General features: G+C 38.6%; 1 protein-coding gene and 1 long non-coding RNA gene across 3 annotated transcripts in view; one reads left to right on the top strand and one right to left on the bottom strand.

The window, feature by feature from the left end:
- LOC111271410 (glutamate receptor 2) overlaps window positions 1–20,947 on the bottom strand; it is a 113,626-nt gene that overhangs the window by 66,266 nt on the left and 26,413 nt on the right. Inside the window, exon 2 of the mRNA XM_022852160.2 lies at window positions 16,033–16,182. Within this exon, the coding sequence (XP_022707895.1) occupies window positions 16,033–16,182 (150 nt within the window). The remainder of the gene's footprint in view (window positions 1–16,032; window positions 16,183–20,947) is intronic.
- On the top strand, window positions 4,155–12,676 carry LOC111271411 (uncharacterized). Of its 2 annotated transcripts, XR_002686856.2 has the most exons (4): window positions 4,155–5,001; window positions 10,556–11,038; window positions 11,227–11,295; window positions 11,511–12,676. It is a non-coding gene; the product is annotated as an uncharacterized LOC111271411 (long non-coding RNA). The 2 variants fall into 2 exon arrangements; XR_015315311.1 differs by lacking the exon at window positions 11,227–11,295.

Consider the following 20,947-nt stretch of genomic DNA (forward strand, 5'->3'; position numbering starts at 1 on the left):
GCACCATATGGGATATACGAGTCTTGTTGAGTTTACAAAGTTGAACAGATTTTCCAAATACCTTAAAAACAGTACTAGCGGCAACAATCAGTGATATTTGCTACGCTTTTACATCTGGGAAAGCTCCACGTATCCTCAGGCTCGTGGAACCTGATTTCCTGCAGAGTCCATAGTAGAACCCACTCATGGCCAGGCGAATAGCAACATGTCTGTTTAGCCGGTTCGTCTCTTTCCGTTCGTTGTTCTGCATTGCACCCGAAGCAATGGAATCCCTATCAAACTCAGCGAATTTTTGCTCTCGGTTCTCAAGATTCGTCTGGAAGAGTTCCGTCGGTGGTACCTCAAAGTAACGACATAGGTCCTTGGACAGACGTGGAAAGTCGGGTAGGATATACACGAAACAATTTCGAATTATTATCTGCAGTTCTGCTCTTGCTCTTTTGAAACAGGAGGCTTTGACGCGATTCAGTGGGTCGAGACTTCCCGTTCTAGAATCTCTTCAAATGACACGTATCTCACACGTTGCGGTCGTAGCTATTTCGAGGTTGAATAAGTTGCAAGGGAGAATCAATAAAAATTTCATCGCTTATGTAACTAACACTCTCTGCATCTTTTGGTGATGTAAGCAATGAGATCTCTGGCGTTCGCGGAAACGAGCAACCTCAAGTACGGAAACCTGTTTATATAGGCAACATGGCGACATACAAGGTACCAGTAGTCTCCTTTTGAGCTTTCAGCAAGATAGAAAGTAAGGGTGGGCTTACAGTGGTTCTCTGAGCGAGGCCAATTGTCTGTGTTAAAGACGGGGGTTCAGCCGCTTCGTCGTCGATGATTATTTTATTTTCCTGTAAAATCGCAGCGAGAAGGTTGAACACGCTTACAGGAACACCAGTCTCCATCAGCGTAAACATAACCTTGTTCCTGGGCGCCCAGTTGAAGGCTACCTTAAAGTCGAACACCGCATGTAGCCGATCACGCTGCGTAACCAGTGCGCTCTTGACGTCAATCATCAGAACCCTACACGCCACTTTTGTGAAGCGTTAATTCGGGGAGCAAGATTGCTCCGTTAAGATGCTGTGTACGCTTTTCAAGTAGCTTTTAGTCTCTTACCCAGAAAGCGTTTTTTCTCTCTATTTCCTGCCATGATGTCGATGCGATTGGGCCGCTCCTTCCTTTAAGGATCACTAATAAAGTAGCGTTTCTCTACTGAACCTGGAATGTGCCAGTGTCTACGAATTTATTAGATGGTATCACCCAGCACGGTGACAGAACCATGGCGCATTTGCAATTTGATCGATTTTATCTTGGAGATAAAATAGTGATCACCTGTGCAGATTAGATTCAACACGATAATTAAAATTTCTGGTAAAACTCAAATGCTCCCAGCCTACCGTCACTTTTAACGCAAATGCCGCTTATAACAGAACAGATAGTATAAACGTTCGAATTTAGGACAAGCATGACCGACCTTTCGCTTAACTCGTAATTTTTTATTTAGTATAGCAAGAAATTTGGCTAGCATAATCCGTTGTTGAAAGTAGCAAACATTTTGGAGCAAAACACATAGATTTATGAAAGCGTTCGGCAATTTTTGTTTCTACTACATGTCCGTATCCAGAATCATTCTCTCGTGCTGGATGACGCGTCTGTCTTATTATTTTATATATATAGATATATATATATATATATATTTATATCGTCTTTCATTTAAATAATATAGTGCTCACTCTTTTAATCCGTACAATTAAAAGGAATGTTGATTTCACGGCGCATCGAAGGAGAGCCCACTTGAGGTTCTACGACCGACAAATAGATCCAAAATGTGGAAGTAATTGCTTTGAGCTATGCATCGGCTAGAAATAGATAGGAATAGAAATAAATAAATAATAGCGCTATTAAGAATAAAGGTTTTTGCGTGGCACAATATGATTTGATGAGAATACCGTTTTTAGTTATATACATTCATTATTAATAAATTAAATAATTAATTAATAATCCATTTTTTTAAATTATAGTCTGCAAAAAATTGCGTACCACATTATTTATTTAATGCAGGAGACCATGTGAATCTTTTGAGAAGGACATGATCAAGCTGTTGCGGTTTCCGGAACGCGAAACGTTTAGTAAAACACTTGTAGGAGACAGACGTGGGTTTAAAATCGAAATAGCAGCTGCCGAGAATAAAGAAAATGATTTTTTTCGAAAATTTTGTGACTAATTTATAAATAGCATAGTAATCTAAGATGCTTATCTGGCGAGATCGACTAACCAAACATTTGCCAGGAACTATAAAGTATATTATTAAAATGACTCGAACCTTCACCTTTCTTCGCTGGACCTTAATTACTGCTATGTATTAAAGGAGGGAACTAGTGGCACATATATCCATCGTGATCGCATTGTTTAAACCGGCAATATGTTAACTAGTAGAATTAGACATGGTGAAACAACTTTCAAAGCCAATGTATATATATATATATATATATATATATATATATATGTCTACCAAAACGGATTGATATTACAATAAATGGTCTATCTGAGGCGTAGCACAGTCGATCTGGAGACGAGGTTAGTATTGATATATTCCAACAGGGTACATATATTTTTATATTCGGTCTCTCGCACCCCGAAGTTCTACCCACCGGGTTCGAAGCCACTGAAAGAGCAAATTGGCCCAGAAACATATCAGCAGCTCGTTTATTGTACATAACGAAGGAAACGTTTTCTTACCCTAATTAGTCAAATAGACCTTGTTCTCTATATCAGATAGTGCCATTTTGCAAACTACAGGAAATTTCTATATTTGTATTATTTATTACATTATATAACTGTGTTAGAATTCATATACTTTCAGAACCAGTCTCACACCACTAGTATATAGAACATCTCTCATATATTATTTATCAAAATATTTGCTTCCATTGAACCCCACGAAGGGCAGTTCCTCTTTGATTGCCAATTTCCAAATTTGCTTCAGGTTTATCCTACTGTCTTTCATGATCATCTTTAGGTTTGTCGAAATCATCAGTTAAAAATAAACATTTTTATTTTTTTAGTTTTCTTCAATGCTTCAATCATACGTAAATCTATGTTGAAGATATTTAAGCATGATGTACAAGCACAAAAACCTAGGTTTAACTCCTCTGAAGTCCGCAGCGGGAGCAGACTGTTGCAATTTACATTTATTGCATGGCATTGTTATTTTTACTAGATGAGATTGTGTGAGCGGAGATTTCTTCGTAAAGGAAAGTGATCTTACACTGTGTTAACAGCACATGCTTTTAGTAAAGACGAGCTAACGTATAGCTTTGCTTACTTTAACTAGAATTCCTAAAGCAGCAAAACCAATGTAAGGCAATATATGTATCACTTCGCCTTGTCTCTTTGCCTACATGTCCTGTATACGTGCACATTGATTATACACAGTATATGCATGGTACACCACCTAGGTTGGAGAAAACGTTAGGCCTTTTGTCGTAACCGGCATGCCTTTATCTCTCATTCTCAAAGCTAGAAGAAAACCTACTCTTATTAGAACAAAACAAAGAACTGGTGGAAAATGAGCCTCAAATCAAGAAAAATGAGCTATTTCCTAATTCCTTCATACAGGACAAACCCTACCGAGATGTTAAACTTCGTTTTTAGTCTGAAATCGACAGTCTACGTTATTGTCAATTTTCGTAATGTTTTTGAAAAATCGACGAAGATGTCTATGGAGCAAATTAAAGGATCCTCGATAGGCTTTAGACTAAGAGGGCTCACAAATTAATCAAAAGAAGTTCAATTTTTGATAGAGAAATTAACGGGAGTTTTAAAAAGGAAACTACTAATTACCGATCTTGTCGTCCATATAAGCGTTAGCAGCTAGACTCGTTGATATATTTGGCATCTTTTACATTGTTTAGCTGCTCATGTATTTTCGAGACTGTTGGGCTGCCATCAGCCCAAAGTTTAAATTCCCTGCCCACTTGGGCGATCCATTAATAAACTTACGCTAACCAATTTCGTTTGACGCGTCATTACAGCTAAGAAATTAATTGCAGAGTAAAGGAAGAAAATGCGCAGTATGTGGTTTGGGTTCCGAATTGAATCTGTCATCACACTGTCAAAAAGTTTATCGAAATATCTATGTTTTCTATTTCTAATTTAGATACACTTTCAGAAATAAGGCATAGTTCAGGTAACAACATTTTTCACGCGAGCCTTTCTTGCGTCGTTTAATGGTACTTTCAAAAAATTTCACAGCTTTAACCTTTATCATGACGCGGCATAGAACAAAAGTCACAAAGTAGAGCTTTTGTCACGCTACAGATAGACAGCTGGCATCAAGTTTTTGTACTACCCGGTTTTAGATGAGGTAACTCTACTTTGACGATTTTCTATTTGTTGGCTGGAGATAACAAGGTCCCTTTTGTCTTCTAAGGAGACCGATTCTCTTTTTGGAAGTTGTTTAAACTAGTTTGAAGATTAGTAATATGCGTGTAGTATGACCCACTACCACACCGTAGCCGCTCTAAACGATTTAGCAAACGGCTAGCAGCTACCACTTTTGGTGCTTGTAGCGGATATATGTAGACCATTTCGTATCATATAGTGACGAGTGCGCGCAGTTGAACGTTTAATTTACTCAAACCTCTTATTTTACAGGTTTTCAAGCTGCTGAGCTCCATTATCATGCATTTTTTCTTGGTCAACTTTTATCAGATTTCAAGCTTTAAAATATGTTAATTAAAATAAAACCGTGAGATGCACGCCTCGATGTGACGCGACCTGCTATGCGCCTTTTGGGCCTGTCTCCTTACTGTGAAGATAATAACGTTTTTGCAAAAAAAAAAAAAAAAAAGATCTGTGTAAAAATTTTACGAGTAATTTATTCGATATGAAACTCGTACGTACGATTTATGCAAAACTAGTCTACGATACTGGACTCGTTGCCGCTTCAACCATCACCGGGACATAATCACGTACCTTGACACTAATTCGTATTTGCTTCTAGTGGTAAGTATTTCAGGACAACTACTATATTCTAGAACTAAATATATAAGCTATTTTTAACGATTTACAGAAAATGAAAATTAAACGTTCCGGTTCCTTTCTCCCTACAAAGTATAGGATTGACAGGGACTTAGAAATTCACTGATAAGAGTGAATACGGTAGTTAGATATAATTTTTATTTGGTTCCTGCTGTCCTACAATAATTAGTTTCATCTATTGTGCGTTTTATAATTTTGTTTATAACCTCACAGCAGACGTTTAGGTAAACATTTCCAAACCATGCAAACCACCTTAACTCATGCGAAATGCTCTGACATATGCCCGTATTCACCAAAAATCACACGGAGTCACCCTGTTTTGCACAAAACAGTCTTTATCAATTTCAGTATGTTTTGCTATAACTAAATACATCCGCCTATGTCTTATTAAAAGCCAATGTCGGTGTTTTTGTCCCAAATCCCCGATTAAATGAATATTTTAGCGGCAAGTTTGCTTCCGCCATGAGACGTGATGTGACGATTGTTAATTTGCTGACCAGTTGGGAATATGTAAAAAATTATACATTGGGAAATGGTTCTAGATTTTGATAAGGGGCCAATAGGGGAACACGTTGAATGCTTGTTCTATTCTAATTCAGCGGTAAGACAACGGCAAGTGGTTAAGAATAGACTTTGTAGGGATAAAGTTTCTTAAGACCTGTTGTGTGTTTGCGACAGGAGATTAAGGAATAAAGAAAACAGCTATTTTTTCACGTTATATCTACAACACCCATTATACGTGGACTTTTTGGTTCAATTGTCTTCTTGTCTTGAAATTTTCATGTCATGGTGGGTAGTTTCCCGGCGTACGATGCCGACCTTCTGAAGATTTTCGATTGCCGATTCCTAGTTTCAGACAAGCTAGGACACTTTAAGTGAGGTATTTTGTTAAAGCGTAATGTTAAACACGTTTGTGCGATATAGTTATTATTACAAGTATTATTATTATTATTATTACTATTCACTTAATCGCTTCTTCACGAGATCCGACTATAGAACCACTTGTTAATAAATTTTTCCTTACGCAAAAAAATCTGTCAATCTGGCAAGTATTAGTTACTATATGTTAGAACTATTACAGGCAAAGTTAACGTTGCAGTGTAGTACAACTTTTCGCAAAAACTTACTATGAACTTTGCAATAACTTGTATAATTTCCTAGTTGCGACAAGCAAATTTCACAATAACAAGCAAACTTGGGTAGAACATAGGCAGGGATGTGAACATTTAAACTTTGAACTATAGAACACGGAAGCGGAGGGTTGCATTATAACGTAACTGGTCTATTTTGAAAATTGAAGTTGGCATCGAGGATCAAACATTTAGCGATTGAAAATATTTTTCTCTTGCTAACTTTGTATTAGCTAGAACTGTACTTGGATTTAAATATAGCAGATGCAGCAGTTAACTCATATTAGCGAAAAAAGGGCTTTTGCGATTTGATCCAGCATCACTAAAAAAAACCTAGAAATAGTATTTTGCATGACCATTTCCCTTACAAATGTATCTATACAGTAGTAAGGTTTAAGGTTGTCAACGTAAAATTTGCACTCTATGCCTCGTGATTTTGTAGTGCTGATGTTTTAGGTAAAAACGGCCAATAATATCCAGTGATCCCCGGGGCACCCAGAAGGGCATGCTGCTCGTCAATTTTATTCTGAGGGCTTCGCCGAAATCGATGAATAGTCAATCAGTCTTCTTTGTTACTCATATTTACAGCCTAGTCTGGATCGACGCCCCTGTGTGCCCGTTGACTTATTTTTGCTAAAATATGCTAATATTCTTCGTGGTAAAAAACGCGTGGCATAAAAAATGGTACAGGTTTACAGAGTAGTCGACAATAATTTTTTTAGTAATACATTTATTGGTCTTTATGCAACGAAGTAATTGCGCCTTTTGTACATTTATTTATCCTTAGTATGGAAAAAAAAAACAGCGGATATAGGCTGTTTTAAACAGAAGCACTTCGTACGCATTTCGTAAATCTCGAGTGCTTCATAGAATTAATTTTTTAGCTTGTTTCATGTAGGCCCTGAACTAATACCATCTTTTACGGAGGAGTCACAGAGAAATCACTAAGAAAGGAAATGGGGCAACCATGGACAGCTAATTATATAATTATAATTTACTAGTTAGAATGTGGCTATCTCACACGTGACGGCTAATAGAGTCATTTCGGAATACAAATTCGTAATGTATGTTGGGTAGAACAGTGGTCTTCTTCGCCCGCTAACATGCTATCTAATACGAACATATCCTCTAAAAATATTATAAGAATAATTTTATTGCATCATATTATATAATTGTTAACATTAAATTGGTGTCATCCATCCACCACTTGTAGTACGAATGGAAGACATTCACACCTACAGTTATTGAAAGTGTTTTTCTAGGATGCGGTTGCCATGGGAACCATAAACAGCACGAATGTTCGCAGTGCTCGAAAATGGCGGGTAACGAAATATCATCATTTGTTGTGAAAGTCCAAAAAGCAGACGATAAATTGAGTAATAGCCACTCTTGCTCGTTCTTGTTGACTGGTCGTGTATACGTCGTGACATTAATTGGTAACACTGATGCTTGCTGTGGGCGGGATAGCTGAGGGTCGGAAAAAAGATTGGCATCACCTGATAAGTGTACCCAATAACAGAAACTGGGTTAAAGACATTCGAGCCTGCAGTGGCCAAATAATTACCTATAAGCAACTATACTTTTCACGAAGTAACTAAATTGCCGTCATTACGTCTATTACGTTATGATAATGGTTGGAACCATATTTCACATGAATGGTTATAATCGCCCCAAATGCAAACGACACGAAATCATCTAGCTCCTCTAATTCTACCAGGCGACGGTACGGCAATGCAATCTTCAAACACCTATTTTGTACCGTCCCATGAATTTAAACTCGGCAATTGTGTGGTGCTTTACGGAAAATCGACCTTTGCCTAACTGTAAACTAGATCCCTTTGTAAGCGAGAGCTTTTGTCTTACATCGCTCTAAGACCCACAGATTATTTTTGTTTAGTGACGTATACACTTAGGCTCCAGTGTTTACAGACAGTTATATCGTCAAGACATAAAAAAAAATAACTGGGAAGCAAAAGGAACTTTCTGCTGCATCCAAATGTACGTTTTCTATCCTAGGTATGTTGTCGTCAACGTTCACAGAACAAGTTCGTTTTGTCGTTAATCTAGATGAAAGTGGATGAACAATCTTAACGGATTTATATGCAGCTAGTTTTTTATGACTACAAAGTAGAATTAAAGACAATACGTGAACCTAGCAAAAAGGCCAAGCAATATACCTTTACGATCCACCGTCTGTCCTAGTTTATTGGAAATACTTTTTTGAAATCAAGCGCGATATTAAACTTGATTAAGAAAATATCTTCAACAATTGTATATAACAGGAAAGGGATAAGCGCTACTGGGTTTATAGTCAAAGCCTTATCGATATGACAATAAAATAGGTAAAAATTTAAATTACTAGACTTGGTAGATACGTTTTTAAGGCATAGAACTTGTTTAGGGAAACTGCAATTGATCCCACCCATACTTGATTACTTTCCGACCTTGTTGCGGATTACATAGGTGAATGGCCTTTATTGTCATATGCTATAAACAACTGGCCGTTTTTTATTTTTACAGATGCTGTTTATCCAACGTCTAGTTTAAGGCATAAAAAGGATGACCGCCATTCATGTGGTCAAACCGGCATTGGTAATAATCCTTTGAAGCTCAGAGCTATTCTATATAATTTTAAGCCTGTGATGACTATCTAACGGAAAGTGCATAAATTGTTGATGATAAAAATGATCCCTCGTTAAATGGGCCTTTATTATGCTCTCACTTAATTTGCCAGCTCTCTAAGTACGAATATATTAGCATGTATAAGGAGCGTTATCTAGCAATAATATCAACGGCTTGAGGGCTTCAATCCAGTCTGTAATATGGCTGGTAGTATTACCCACACCCGCCGAGCAGTCTCATTCCCAAATCCCCTGCTCAAAGCTATAGAAGGCAATTACTCTAAACCCAGCGTTACTCTCCTGTTACCCAGGAATGAATCCAGGATACGAATTGGGAAGTAGCGATGGTGGTAGCAGCAATAGTAATACAACAGAGGTGAATACAGAAAGCTGTATCCGATGTTCCGCTCCGTTTTTGGCCCTTCCATAAGCCTCTGGCACGAGCTTTACTCCTTCGATTCCTTTTCAGAGGAGCTATTCTGTTTGTTGTTATCGCCGTTTCTGCTGCTTCTATATACATCGTAATTATTCGGCCTCTGAGTTTCTCTTTTCGTCTGTCGTTTTATATCGGCCGTATCGCTTCTGCTGTTGAATCTGCGGCAAGACGGCTGGAACGATTCGTGTGGTCTGCTCACTTCTATCGGTCGCCGACCCCGCAAAAGCAGCAATGCCCCTCGCGCAACTTTAGCGTACTTTGATAGTTTATTCACTCCCGTTTATCCCGCGGCTTTGTATCCTTATATCCCTATGTACCTTTCAAATCTTTGTTGTTGAGCCGTGCAAACTCACGGAGCCTCTATAGTGGCTTCCTGTGTGGAATCATTTTCTCTTCCGGCAGCCATAGCGAGCGCCTACAAATGAGTATGCACATATTAAAGGTAAACATAGAATGGAGCAAATGGGTAGTTTGCCCACTGTTGTTCACACTGAACATCCCGTTACAGACGTTGTAATGAAAATCTGTAGTTGGCATATGGTACAGCTTCCTTCTGCCAGATATATTAGCTGTTCAAGACTTGATTATAATAATAGTTTATTACAAGCAATACAAAAAATAGACTCACAATCTCTGGACGCTTACGTACCCGAGAAGCAAATCGGTAAAAAGGATCCAGCTTTGCTATATTATCATCAGCACAATCCTGAAATGTTTAGAGGGGGACTTTTGGGAGTGCTACTAATTAGATTTATATGTGTTTTATATTGCTGATTAACTATATATAGGACTGTAATATATTGACCTTATTATGTGGTCGAAGTAGCGGGAACACTTTCTGTGAATATTGGCCGCTACCGATTATTGTTCAAAATGATGCGCGGTCACCTAGTGACAATGTGATTATGCCATAATGAATCGCCGTCATACGTAGCTTCGTCGTTGTATATGTTTATATTTGTTATTCTGTGGAACACTCACTTCATGAAATGTATTATTATTTCCAAACAATTATATTTATACAAACGTGTTACTTCATCTTATCTTAAAATTTTTAAGAAAGTCGGCGACCGTAACGGCGATTCTGTATAACATGAAGCTTGTGATGAAGATCTAATCGTTGTAATTAAGTAAATCGGCTTCAATGGATGAACCCTCACTGTAAAAATTCTTCTTTCGAAGCCGATCATATACCCAATAATATACATTGTTTTTAAAAGTTGATCATCTATAATGATGGAACCTGGATTCGCTGCATACATTGAATATGCATGTTAACCTCCAAAACGTTGCACCTAAAGGATGCCATTTCCGATTTTTTCCAATTCTAGCATTTTTCTGCCCGGTCTCTCCGCTTCTCTGGCACTCTAAGTCTCGATGTAGGAAGGGGCACTTGAACTTACCGAACTCGGGTAGACGACCGCATCCTAAAACGTTTTGAGAGATAATTGCTCAAGTAGGAGGACAACGACTTGGTGCCGTTCCGATAAACCACCGTCAAAGTCCAGCTGGCCCATCATATAACAGAAGAAAATTCCGATTGTAGCTTACAACATTGGTCGGTCACTAAGCAATGTGGCAAGGTATAGGGTATCTGCGTGGCCGGCTTATTTAGCCAAGCGCCTTACCCTGGATTATTCAAGGGCTGCGACATCTGTGCCACAGTTCGCCTGGCCGCTTGGAGGTTTCTTAGGATCACTCGCCTTGATGGCTTCATGGAACTTGGTATCGTCCACTGGGGACCCTGTCGCCCTGGGGTTAATCAGGCATAATGAGGCTTTTGCCTTCAAAATAGGGTGGAAAGCAAGAACCAGGTGAGTTCATTCAGATGGGGAAATCTTGGAGATGCTAGTTCAGAAATGCAGAATTTAATGGTCAAGGCTGGCCTCAGTTCTACGATCGTGGCGTTAACTTAACAAAAGTGTAAACAACTTCGCGTAACTTTTTTTTAATTAAAATTTTAGTGACCTGTTAAGCATACGCCAATTTCTCTCTATTCAAGGTGCATCATAATGTTACGTCCTAATGGAATAGGTCCGCTCAAATAAACATGCAACAGGCACTAAAGCAAGTAAGTGCCACAAAGCGGTGCGAAACTACCTGCTTAACGGTTCACGTTTAGACCTTCCCTTGATATATATATTCTAAAACACCTGGTGGAATAGACATGTTTGTACAATATAGCCATAAAGAGACTCAAAGAGACTGTTTCACTTATTATTGTATATCAGTCAGAGCCAAGTATGTATAAACTGCAATTTTTTTTTTTATTTTTATTATTTTTAGCAGACGAGAAACGTAAAAGGCATTATATGCAAAAACTGGTTTCCGTCAAAAGGATGATTCATGTGACGTTCGTCAAATTCTACGTGAAATCAAAAACTCCTTATGAACGTCAATCATCTATGCAAGGCGAACGAAGAGCTCAGTAGAACCCTAACAAAGAAAACATAGCTTACTGAGAAAGATGTAAATCTCGTAAAGAGCGCATAAACTGAAGACGAGTGAAGGGCCCTGACCAGATACCTCTGTCCGATTGCAGACACAAGTTAAATGCGTTGATGGCAAGAATGCTCCTATAGTACCAGCGGCCATCTCATCCGCCGGTCGCTGTGCCAAACGAGCAATAAAACGCCATAACGGTTTCGAAAAACCAAAGTTCAAAGCAGTGGTAGTAATTGAGGAGCTTAACTTCGATGATTCATACTGACTACGGACTTCGCGTAACCGCGGGCCAAATTATACCTTCCGTAAGAATAAATCCAAAGTACATTTGCCTATATACGTGTTTACTCAACAAGAGATGCTCTCTACCAATACCTAGGTATCAAAGAAGCAGGTATTTCTCTACCAACAGAACCATGGCTCATCAAAACAGACAACTTCAGCTGAGTGAAACTGTAGTAGCTTATGCAAAGGATAAAAAAAAAAGTCGCATGGTAGTAGAAGTTATTATGTTTTAAAGAGTTTCGAAACTGATATAAGATCCTTCTCGTCGCTTATACTCTCATAGAGGTTGATAAATTCTGGATCAGTCTACAGCCTCGCCTGTAGGAAGAACTAGAACTAATAACTTCGTAGACCGCATGATGGTACTAATTAAAAAACTAAGAAAAATGATAAAATGTTGTTTTTGCTTGCTTTAAACCTACCGCGCGTAGGTTTGATGACAAAATGAAAGGAGACATGCTAATCATGGGTTGGTACCGATTGTTACAGGTCACACCCAATGCACTCAAACACAGCGTCTCCCTTCGGCATTGTGCTATATGTCATTGATTGTGACTCAGCGTTAAAAGCTGAGATACCTCCCAGCCTGATTGACTTAAAATTCTCTACCTCCAGCCATATATATGATAAGTGAAACTATTGCCAAAAGCACAATTATGCAAAATGCTCGAATAAAATTTAATCGGGGTCAATTATGTTTTTTAACAATTGCGAGGGTGTGCACAACCACTTCATTGACGAATACGTTTCACATAAACGTAAAATATCACGAAAAGATCAACAAACATGTATCTCAGCTATTTTTATCAACAGAAAAAAAATGTGATCTGCACAAGACCGCGGACCTTCAGAACAATGTTAATCGACCAACTAGAAGCGGCATTTTCTTCGAATCTATATGTCCGTCGAACAGGAACGGTTACGGCGCGATCTCGTAGACCCTCTGTTGCTTTTCGAAGACCCTTCCGAATCATCTGTCCACGATGTAAATGTCGTGTTAGTAAAGATACTCCAGTATTTGAATAGAATCCAGTCCAAGACGAGTGAAATCTTGGACGATCTCCCATTTGAAGGCCTTAAGAGCTCAATGTGTGCTTTCCTTGCACAAATGTCCAGACGATGTGTCCTCAATGCATAAAAAGGGATAAACGATTATGAACGTCAACAGGAAGCCTGTATCACAAATTAAGAAACACCGATTCGCGGCTACTGAAGACATGAAATGAACGAAGTTTATTGGAACGTCTCAGTGTTTCAACGTGATCGACTTCGATTTCAAGTCGTATCGAAACAGGTCACTCATTCGAAGCTTTTCAAGTTGCTTTCCCGTCTTGGGGTCAGTAATCGGCTGTTTTTTTTTCAATGCCCGCTTCCTTTGTGATACAGTCAATAGGAAATATTCAAGCTACAGCTTGAGATTTCATTTATATATTTTCTATATAAATTTAATAATGTGCATATTATATTTATCAATATGTGTAAAAGTGTATGCAAGAGTCGGTAAAGACGATGGCGACTTGCTTTTCCAAGGTACCCTACGCATTGTTTAAACTAGATCAGCAGGCTAAATTTGAATCTATTGGTTGAAAAGTAAGTCATTCTATATTATGGACACGGAAATATTATGATTTAATCTTAAACATCATCCACGCTGCAGCGTTCAGTTTCGGAAATGATATACAATACGTGACGGATATGACTGTTCACGCAACATGCCGCTTTAGCTAGATCTTATTTGAAAAGGTCCACCTTTGTATATCAGGCCCTTCACTATATATGTTGGGTCATTTATGATCTCCATCGTATCCAAGCTTGAAAAAAGGTACTGAGAGACTTAGAAGGTTAAAAGTGTATGAGCACAGTACGGGGATCAGTACGATAGACACTCGATGTCATTGTTTGAATGTTTTAATACGCACCTTTCACGTAAGAAAACAAAAAAAAAAAAAAAGTTATCTTCGACACGATAAAGACGTGTACTAAATCTCAAAAACGATATTTTACCGTAAATTCTAAAAACCAGCATGTAAATAATTTATTCCCATGCAAAAATCTTGTGTGTCAATCATACGACAATAGCCAAAAAAAGGTATGCCTGTCTTATTACGAAAACAGACATGTGTACTGTCGTCAAGTGTTCGAAGCGTTATTCAAAACCATTGTTTTCGCCCCGTAAAAATCTCTGCGGAGCCATCTACTTTCGGTCTCCAGAGCTATTTTAACCCGGCTTATCAGTAATGTTGAAAACCCTGGCTGGCGAATTGATAACTACTTAATTCTATAGACTAATTATATCTGTGTCGTATCGAACAGAAAGTAGACATAAAAGGGATTACGGATAAATAAGTGTGTCCCGTGATAACTGATTTGGCTACTAATCTTAGGGCCTAAGTTCGTAGTCGGCCATAGACACACTTCCCTTCGTATCGGAAGTCGATAATCCGATCGAACGTCTAACGGCAGTGCCCGACGTTAAACAAACTTGAAATAGAAATAAACATGTCTTGCTACTTTGCAATCGGGATTGTTTTATCACATCGCATCTATGTGCAGTCCTGTGACGCATGACTGTTTGTTACTATGAAACTGGGTCGACATTGTGGAAATCAGCGATGCTGTAATGAGTAGCCCAATCAATTGAAAACGTCATCGAGATGATAAGGGTTAAAGCACTAGCTGAATTCGTCTAAAATTGGAGAAGAGATCCGGCAAGGAGGCTTTTAGTAAAGCAATACTTTGGTACTGGTGCGTATTGACTTTAGGAACAAAAGCTGAAAGGTTGAGGATTATGAAAGAGATGACTAAGCCTCAGGATCTCAAACGGAAACGAGTCGCTGTCATTACGGAAGCTTTTGAACAAAACAAACCGTGGACAATGCACGTCTTGTCAGTTCCGTGTGAGAGTGCCCGAAGTACGTATCATGTTATTGCAATAAAAAAACACTGAAAATGGCGAACAAAAGCGTGTGGGCTCCTTACAAACTGAGTTTAGGATAGAGATACAGAGATACTACAGAGAATCGATGCAGTAGCTATCGTTACAATCGTGGAACACATTGTCGCCATAGACGAGACGTAGGTCCGTCTGTGTTACCCTACAGAAAAAGATCAAACAAGAGACGGGCGTCGAACAGGAGAAAAAGTGACATTAGTAACGGTGTCGGATATATTTTGTTACCTAAACGGACACAGTTAGTTGTGCTTGAAATTATACTTGTAATGGACATCACCGCCATTTGTTATTACGAAAATTTTGCCGAAAAAAAAAGAAGTGATCAGAGCCGTCAGATGACCGTAGTTTTTCGTGGTGCCTCAACAACAACGTACAGTCTCCACACTGTCCTGGATCGAAAAGGACCGAATCGAGCAATAGTTCTAGTCTTCTTATCCCTAGATTCGTGTAACGTCAACTGTTTCAGCACTTTAAACGATGCGATAGGTACCGTCATGAAGTTTACTATCGATTTTATTAAATCAGACGTTGACAACAAAACATGGTACGCGAATCAAAAGTACATAGCTGTCGAGGGGTTCCTAGAGCACTGAGTAGTGCGTGAACGATAACGGAACGTGCATCCAGCTATTTTTATTTGTATCTTCCATGGCTAAATAACTCTGGACAACCCTTCTAACTCGTCCTCGTTGAAACGGTCATCAGTACACGTGGTTTATTTCCAGCTAGGAAGCTGAATTCTTGTCACAGTAAATTACATTTATCTTATGTATTTGTTTACAATTTCCGTGCATCAGTACTCAGTGTTACTTCCTATATTACTGGCTACTAGCTAAGATGAAGAAACGATTGAGAAGATGACATTTCATTTACAAAGGTGTTCAGAGCAGAATTTCGTGGTTGTACGGATAGGCGTGAAGAAAAGCGGATCTTCTAAGTTGGACATCTTGTACAATAATCCTATTTTTGCAACAAGTTATTAGACGTATCTGGTGAACTTTGCATAGATCTAGATCTTATAATAATGGTCTATTACCTGTAAATACTACATTTGAAAAATTAGATTTTCTTTTGCAGTAGCGTAGATTACCTTTGGCTGAAATTTACTTTAAAATTCCTGCTTACTTTTTTTAGCGACCTGAAAAGGATCATCAGATTCTACTAGTTCCACATGCGGCGCCACCGAGAAGTGTGAATCGCGGTAATTGTGCACTTCGATCGCGTGCTCGAACGCCGCTCGTAACTCTGTTTCTCCCTCTTTTAAGAAGATCGCACCTAAAACAACCCAGCATAAAACTTAAGTTAGAAGTTATTTCGTTCTTCTTTCCTAGCTTACGTACTAGTTAACTTATTTCATGTACGTCGAAATACCAGTGATCATAACGTAACTGTGCCAAGAACCAGGCCAAACGATAATAGAAATTATCTTATCACAATAATCTAGTTGGAGACATATGAAGTCTCTTAGTCTTTAAAGAAGATTCTTCAAATTTGTTTCTTCATAGTCTGTCACTTTGGCGCTGTGGGAGCGCTTTACTTCAACACACGGACATTCCAAGCCTTTTTCGCAGCTCAGGACAGTAACATATGATAGGCTCGTTTCACATGTCGTTGAAAATATGATAGTTAGCAGAGATTTCGGTTACCTTGATTGGATAAGGATCAGAAGCCTGACATACTCGGTTAATGCCGATGCTTTTATTTCAGCTGTAGCTTCATGTCTACAGATTCTTTTAAAAGCTTCATTTGGTCACTGTTTTACATGAAGATTTCCTGCAATTGGAAATCATTAGTAGTGTTGAACACTCTTTTTCTCAATACGCTTTTCTTTTTCTTTTTTTTTTTATAATTGCATGTTAACTGATGAGTAATTATGCACTTAAAAACAATTCGCTAAGGGAGTTAAAGAGGTATTACGTCGGTGAGTTATTCTAGCATTCCATGGCGCTAGCATGTAAAACAAAGAGGGAGTTTTCAACGTCAGCCTGTAGAAATTTTTTGTATTGTCCTTATTGTCTACGTTATATCAAACTTGCTATTCGTGCACATATCAAAAAGGAGGTCCGTGTACCAGTCACTCTCAGGAGACATACTATTGAAAGAAGCGCATCTCTTCTTATTCCATTGTGAGAAATCTGCGAAGGATAGAACTGGAAAAATCTGAGGTGAAGACGAGGCCGTTCCGCTGGCTCTCTTAGCTGCAACTTGGTATCGTGAAACTCATTGAGAACGTTTCTACCTACTCGTGTGTGGGTGGTAGCTTCCAGCGAGGCTTACGGACCGGCTACGTATTGAAAACAGATGTTAGTCAGAAATTTAAACGGACAATAAATCGTACGCGATACAAAAAATTGAAAACTGGCTCCTTGCTACTTGTACTCATCGAGTTACCTTAGAGTTAAAAATCCGCTTGAACATTTAGGGCGCATGAAGAAACCATCGTTTTTGCTGGTGCTACTGCCAGCTGCGTAGATAAATAGGCAGGTTTGTAGCAGTGCGCGCCGAGCTGCTAGCCCGGTACACTGATCACAGTGCTGCGGTGTACGTAATGAAATGGGGTCCTATGGAGGCGCCGTGTGAGAGGCGGGTGTAGCACTCTGGTCATCTAGTGTAGTTCGCGAAAGATAGTATTGGCAAAGCAAAACGATAATTTCGACGACTTCATCCGCTTTTGCGAGCGTGGGAAAATCGCAACGAGTCTAAGTTATGACAGCATGCGCGGCTGCGAAACAGCAAGACAGGTAAAAGCGGACATAAGCGTGCAATAAAAAGATGGAAAATCGAAGCAAGAAAATCATGAAGAAGCAGAACAAGTACTAAATGAAACGCTGGAATGGGCAGCGGCAGTAACTATATTTAAAAAATATCTAAAGGAACATTGTGTAGCCGAGATTTTTGGCGAAAGTTGAACCCTCATGTTTTTGAAAAATAAGGGTTTATAATTTACATATTATAACTTATCAATGTAAAAAGATAAAATTTCAAGATTCAGAACCTAGTACATGCCACAACTCCTCTAATTCTTGATTATGAATATTACAAAAAGATCTACAGCCGCGTAATGAATGAAAATTATGTAATCTCGAGAGATGTTTGTGTGTTGTCGTCTAAAGGTATTCAAAACTGAAGCAATAGTACGGTATATATCAGAAATCAGGTATCTATAGGCCAAAATCTACTTCACACTTCCGCTGTGAACAATCGATGCCATAGGAAGGATAAAACTAAAATAGGGCATTCGTCAAAAGCTCTTCTATCGCGTAGCTGCAATAGATGTATAGGAGGTGCACTTATCAATACTAGGATTTTGTCCTTTATTCTACTAAATCGTCAAATTTTTTTTCAAGCAACCTCATTTCACATGTTGTCGATACCTGCGATATGGACATGCTACAATGTCTTTATATATACAACTCTATTTATTCCTGCTAAGCTGAATTCTACTCTAAGGCCACTTGATTTTCTTAATTTATCTATAAAATTGCCCGAAATGGGCAATTTTATAGATAAATTAAGCAACCCGCTTTATTTGTTCAACGAAATTTTATTTTAGAATGCCTTTGAAAATGTAGCTTTGGAATAGAAGAAGGTACAATCGAAGAACCAAAACAAGAATTGTCTGATAAATATTCTATGAAATAATTTTTCGCTACTTTATGTAGCTCGTGGTGGTTTATAAATTAAATTGCTATACTGGTGACAAATTTGCAACTGTTAGAAGTAATCATCTTTGTTGTAGAGGTGCTACTGCTACCCTCCGGGTCGATAGTATCTTCAAATGTCGAATCAGCTCGTCTGAAACGACATTTGAAGACATTGACGAAATGGGGCTGTCAGTCATCAGACCTTCGTCAAAATTAGTCATTCAGTGTTATTTTGTACAATCGACCAAATATCGAACTTCTAAACGGCATGGGGGGGGGGAGGGCGAGGCTATCGATAGTTGAATGCTCAGCAAGCTCTTTTTGTAAATGCCTCAACTGTGTAAATGAATTAACTTAGTGCTTCAGTGTGAGTTTGTCTTTACTCCCATAGGAGTCTTTCTACCGATGGGAATGGCTTGTTCGTCGCTGGATTACAACAATGTTTTGTAATGTTACTTATCCAAACATTGACAAACACGCAACTCGGGCTTTTTTGGCGCCGCCAAATGTGCACCGCTTATTACTACGGTGGATGGCTTGTATAGAGATAAGCATGCGCTAATAGGTCATTTCTCTGTTATCTCGTTGGATTCTAGTTTTCTGATCATCATGGATTGGTGTATTCTCTCTATATCTTGATTGTATAGGATAAGACCAAACCTAGTGTACGATATTTTTTAGGTTGAGTCGACAGGTTTTAAGTTACCAGAAGATTCCTTGCCCTCTACGTGTATTAACATGAAAACATACGTATTAAAGATAATAATTGTTATTATATTTTTAAGCATGGTATCTTATTGATTTAGATAGACGAAAAAAGTTAGAACTGCAAAACAAAACTTCAATCATCTCTAGTGTCCCCATGATAGGTTAGTAGGTGACGTGTTTGCTTGCTAGTCTTAGGCCGCGTTGTGGTCTAGGTTAGAACCGCGGTATAGAGCCACCTCATTTCGTGCTGGGGGCCAGCCGTCTAATGGAATTATGTCTAACGACGATGCGGGACACAAAACTTGAAACAGTTTGAAGTAGTTGTGTTCTTATCTCTAAACAACATTCAGTATCTTTTCTATTACAAGCGTCGCTGGTCGATCAAGATAGCTGCGTTTTACATCGAAAAGAATATAAAAGAAACGGCACAGTTGCTGTACGGGGGACTGCAATGACACTCAGACTTCGTTCTTCCTTTTCATTGAGATTCTCAAATGTACGACCTTCAACTGCTCTTCAGATGTCAAACGGTGACATGGCATTCGAATGCACGAAGGATGCAAAACATAATTCGACTTTCTTGTTCGACAAGACCACATCGTTGTAGTATATATCCACGCGTATAGAGGAGCTGCAAAGCAGAGATCTCGGATTGCTTAAAGGGATTCTCTATGACGAATTTTGAGTCAGTTGCTACGCTAACGTTCCATAATAGAGATGGTCTTAGCTGCTTGAAAAGACAACAAAACGGTACCACCGACGACATTTAGAGCGGAATAATGGAAATTTCCAGCGACAACCACCACGCAGCGGAACGATCATCAATCTGTTCCCTAGTAAAACGTTAATGACCCTAGTAAAACGATAATTAAGAGATCCAAATCCAAACATGCTTAACTGTGTGGGTGCCCCTCAGCCGTCATGTGATCTAAACTTTATATGGAAATATCTCATTTAATAGATTATGTGAAATGTTTGATGGTGTCATGCAGTAAGTATTGCGTTAATAACACCTACCGGACGCACAGAGGTAATGCAATCAGGACCAAAAGTAAACCAAGAAATAGTCAGAATGTAGAAATACAATTGTTTAGCTTCCATTACCCAATAACTCATAAATATTAACTCCGCGATGGGCCCACAGAATTATTCATCTAATATCCCATAGCTGATACCTAATTAACAGAATCGAGTTGTTACTAAATGAATAAGTAAAAAGACAAGTTAGAAACGGCTTTCCACTACTACATACTTGTAACGGTAAGTTCGACATTTAGAGAGACGCTCGAGTACATATGATGGGGTTTGAATTGAATATCGCGTACTCTGAAAGAGAACGCTTGACGACCACACGATGATTTTACATAACATATATTTTTGTTTGTCTGAAAAAGGCTTCATTGCATTTATTTAACTGAAGGCTAGGAAAAGTTCAGTGGATTTTATAGTAAACATTTTATTTACCATTGCTGGATAAGCATTGCGTAAGGTTATTTCTAATACAATAAACTGAGTGTTGTAATATACAATATAATCTGGTTTACCTATCAGCCCCTAATAAATATCATTTTGTGCAGTTTTTCAACTAGTCACTCGTGTCTACTAGATTTCAATTTGGGCGTAGAAGCATACGCTGATTCGAGCTTGATGTTTCATTGTGTATTTTTTGCACGATACTGACCACTCCA

The sequence above is a fragment of the Varroa jacobsoni genome, unplaced genomic scaffold (genome assembly GCF_002532875.2).
Source record: "Varroa jacobsoni isolate VJ856 unplaced genomic scaffold, vjacob_1.0 contig00584, whole genome shotgun sequence".
In the NCBI taxonomy this organism is placed as follows: domain Eukaryota; kingdom Metazoa; phylum Arthropoda; class Arachnida; order Mesostigmata; family Varroidae; genus Varroa; species Varroa jacobsoni.